This window comes from Lottia gigantea, assembly GCF_000327385.1.
Source record: "Lottia gigantea unplaced genomic scaffold LOTGIsca_193, whole genome shotgun sequence".
In the NCBI taxonomy this organism is placed as follows: Eukaryota; Metazoa; Mollusca; class Gastropoda; family Lottiidae; genus Lottia; species Lottia gigantea.
Window position 1 is genome coordinate 58,129 of NW_008708372.1, and position 3,413 is coordinate 61,541.

The window sequence follows — 3,413 nt, forward strand, 5'->3', positions numbered from 1 at the left end:
GATATGACGCATTGAAAAAGCTGCGCATGCGCAGAAGTGAAATGCGTCATATCCGAAAAGACACATACTACTGATATATTCTTTTATCTTTTTCAGTAGGCTAACACCACTACCCTTTTTTGATCTTTTTATTTCTTTGAAATTGTTTTTATGGAAAATCATTTTTCCTGTGAAATACCAATCGGAGGCATCCGATTTTTCATCCACTGCAGCGAAGAAATTGACAAAAGTTTTGGTATTAAAACCTACAAATTTCATGTCTCGTTTGTATTTTCCATCTTGAGTTATCTCTCCAACTATTTCAATTTGCCCTTTAAATGTTATAGATTCATTATAGATAAGGTCAATAACATCGGAAAAAAGTTCATTTGATATGAATTTATCAATTTTTTTCATATTTTTTAATTCATCAGAGATAATCTTGTCAATAATATCGTCTAAAATTTTCATTGATATGAATTTTTTATTGTCTACAATTTCAATTTTATTCATATTTTTAAAGCAACTATTTCTAACTAGGAATTTTTAACTTTTATTGATGATATTTCTACATCAAATTTATCTAAAATTTCATTGAATTCTTCTAATTCTTCAATGATTATGTTCTTATCCTCTCTCGATCTTTCGAAAAATATAAACAATTTATTAAGATATGTATTTAAAATTTTCGGTTTTCCTTTTATAATGAGCTTTCTGTTTTGATGTAAAACCTAAAGTAATCAAACCACAAGATGAAGTTTGAACGGCAGTGAACGCGGCTAATACAGTTGGGACAATTATTGGAAGCATTAATCCACCGGTTATGGCTGTTGCCACCGTTATCCCTATTGTTAAAACTGTACTTAATGTTTTGAAAACAGAATCGATTCTACTCCATGTTTTTCTGCATTTGTTGAATTGTTTTAGTTTTTCTTTTAGTTCATTTTGTTTTTCTATCATGTAGTTTTGTCTACTTTCGAGTTCCATTTTTAGGTAATTAAATTAAGTGAACTTCTGATAAAGCTGCTATGTGTTTATTAATAACAACTCGTATAATTACTAACGATATTTGTTCTTTCGAATCATTAATCTTATTCAGATGAACTGAAAATTTTGGTTTTTCAATAGAGATTATTATATTAACATATGCATCATCTCTTATTAAAAAAATTTTGTTTTTGTTGACTTTTATGAATATCAAATGAGGTAAATATATCATTATCAACAAAATATAGTTTTACGTATTCAAAGTCTGTTGCTCGTAAAAACTCATAAACGCTTATATCTTTTTTTGTGGTTCTGGATTTCTAATAATATTCATTGATGGTGGAGTTTCCGTTTCCAATATCATATCAAAATCACTCAATATATATTCATCTTCTTCTTTATCTTGTATGATTAACATTCTAAACCTATCTATATATTTTCCACTCGTTTTAATTTCATATAAGTGGTGAAGCTTGTTGTTTTCGTCGTTACTTTCATATTCTTTAGTTTCTACGTTTTTTGTACCATTGATAAACTGAAGAACTTTTTTAGCGTTAAATTTTTTATTATGTCTACGTAAGCCTCGTGTGAAGAAGCCTTGTGTGAAGAATAATGAATCAACTTTTACCTGAAAAGAGAAAGTTATTTCAATTATTAGTTTTCCTCGGAAATCAAAATATATTGGTTGATAAGATTTATGAGCATCTGGATCAAAAATATTTTTGGGATGAATAGTATAATTTGGAACAGAATATACTCTAATATTTGCTGTAAATCCATATTTTTTATATCCATAGTCTTTTGATTTATCAATATTATCAGTAATAGAAGCATCGTAATCTCTCAAATTTCCAAATGGAAGATTGAAATAATATGATTCTTTCTTTTTTTCTAATGCGACTATATTTTTATCCTGTTTTAAAACTAGGTTATTAATCGTGTTTATCTGTTGTTGAATAACACTATCATCAATATTTTGTATTTGTTGATGAATATTTGTTAGTTCTTTTTGTAATTCACTGTTAAGTTTAGTTTCCAGAGCATTTAATTCCTGTTGAAACGTATCTTTATCTGGAATGTTATCTATCAATTGTTGAATCAATATAAACGAAAAGAAAGGTCCAAAATTGTGGATATTCAATTCCTCATTAGCACAAGATAAAAACTATATAAATTTAATAACTCAATCCCTCAAAACGTGGGAAAATGATTTCTTTGACAGAAATGATAGGCGCGGCCTCTGGGATTTTTTGAAGTATAAAATTAAACAGGAAACTTTAATATATTGTAAGAAAAAACAAAAAATTAAAAGACAAATTAAACAAAGATTAGAAGAAGAATATGAACAAGGCGAAATTAATATATCTATGACATCAGTCGACTGTTAAAATTTAGCTGAACATGAAATGATCAAAACAGGATTAAATGATATATATAACGAAGAAGCACAAGGTGCTATAATAAGGTCTAAATTACAGTATTATCATGAAGGAGACAAAAATTCAAAATTCTTTTTAAGTTTAGAAAAACAAAAACAAAAATCTACATGTATATACAAATTACAAAGTGAAAAGGAAAATTCCTTACTCGATAAACCAAAAGAAGCCCTCACACATATTGAGAATTTTTATAAAAACTTGTTTTCACTTAAAACTCAATCAAAAAATAGCTATATTGATTTTCTGAAATATAACATTGATCATCCAAGATTAGATGGTGACGAGGCTGACTGTCTGACTGAGGGTAAATTAAGTGACTGGGAAAGCAAGAAAGTTTTAAAGTCGTTTAAACTGAATTCTTCTCCCGGAAACGACGGCCTCACTTACGAATTCTACTCGTGTTTCTGGCCAATCATAGGTAACCATGTTTTAAACTCTTTCAATGAAGGATTTGATGAAAAATGCTTATCAAACTCTCAAAGACAATCCATCATTAAACTTGTACCTAAACCAGGTAAAAACAAATTAGATTTAGGTAATTGGCGCCCAATATCTTTAATCAACGTAGATACCAAAATCGCTAGTAAAATTTTATATAATCGAGTGAAATACTTCTTAAAAAAATTGATCCATCCCAACCAAACAGGATTCATTCCAGGTAGACATATTAATGAGAATATTAGAATTATTGATGACTGTTGTACTTTAGCACAGCAAAGACGTATTAACGGGATGATCTTAGCGATCGATTTTTCCAAGGCATACGATTCTTTATACTCCTCCTATCTTTTAGAAGTACTTAGACAATTTGGCTTCAAAAAGATGTTTTTACGTTGGATTAGTACTCTATACAATGAAATCGAATGTTCTGTAATGAACAATGGTTACACGACAAAATATTTTCCTATTGAAAGAGGAGTAAGACAAGGTGACCCGATCTCTCCAATACTCTTTAATTTAGCTATAGAAATAGTATGCATATTTATCAGAAATGATAGGATTATAGTA

At 28.7% G+C, this 3,413-nt stretch overlaps 1 protein-coding gene across 1 annotated transcript in view; it reads right to left on the reverse strand.

The window, feature by feature from the left end:
- Nucleotides 1–1,258: 1,258 nt before the first annotated feature.
- The window catches only part of LOTGIDRAFT_174355 (hypothetical protein), a gene marked incomplete at both ends in the record, with an annotated part of 3,719 nt that continues 1,564 nt past the window's right edge, over nucleotides 1,259–3,413 (reverse strand). Inside the window, one exon of the mRNA XM_009052961.1 lies at nucleotides 1,259–2,037. Coding sequence (XP_009051209.1) covers nucleotides 1,259–2,037 — 779 coding nt within the window. The remainder of the gene's footprint in view (nucleotides 2,038–3,413) is intronic.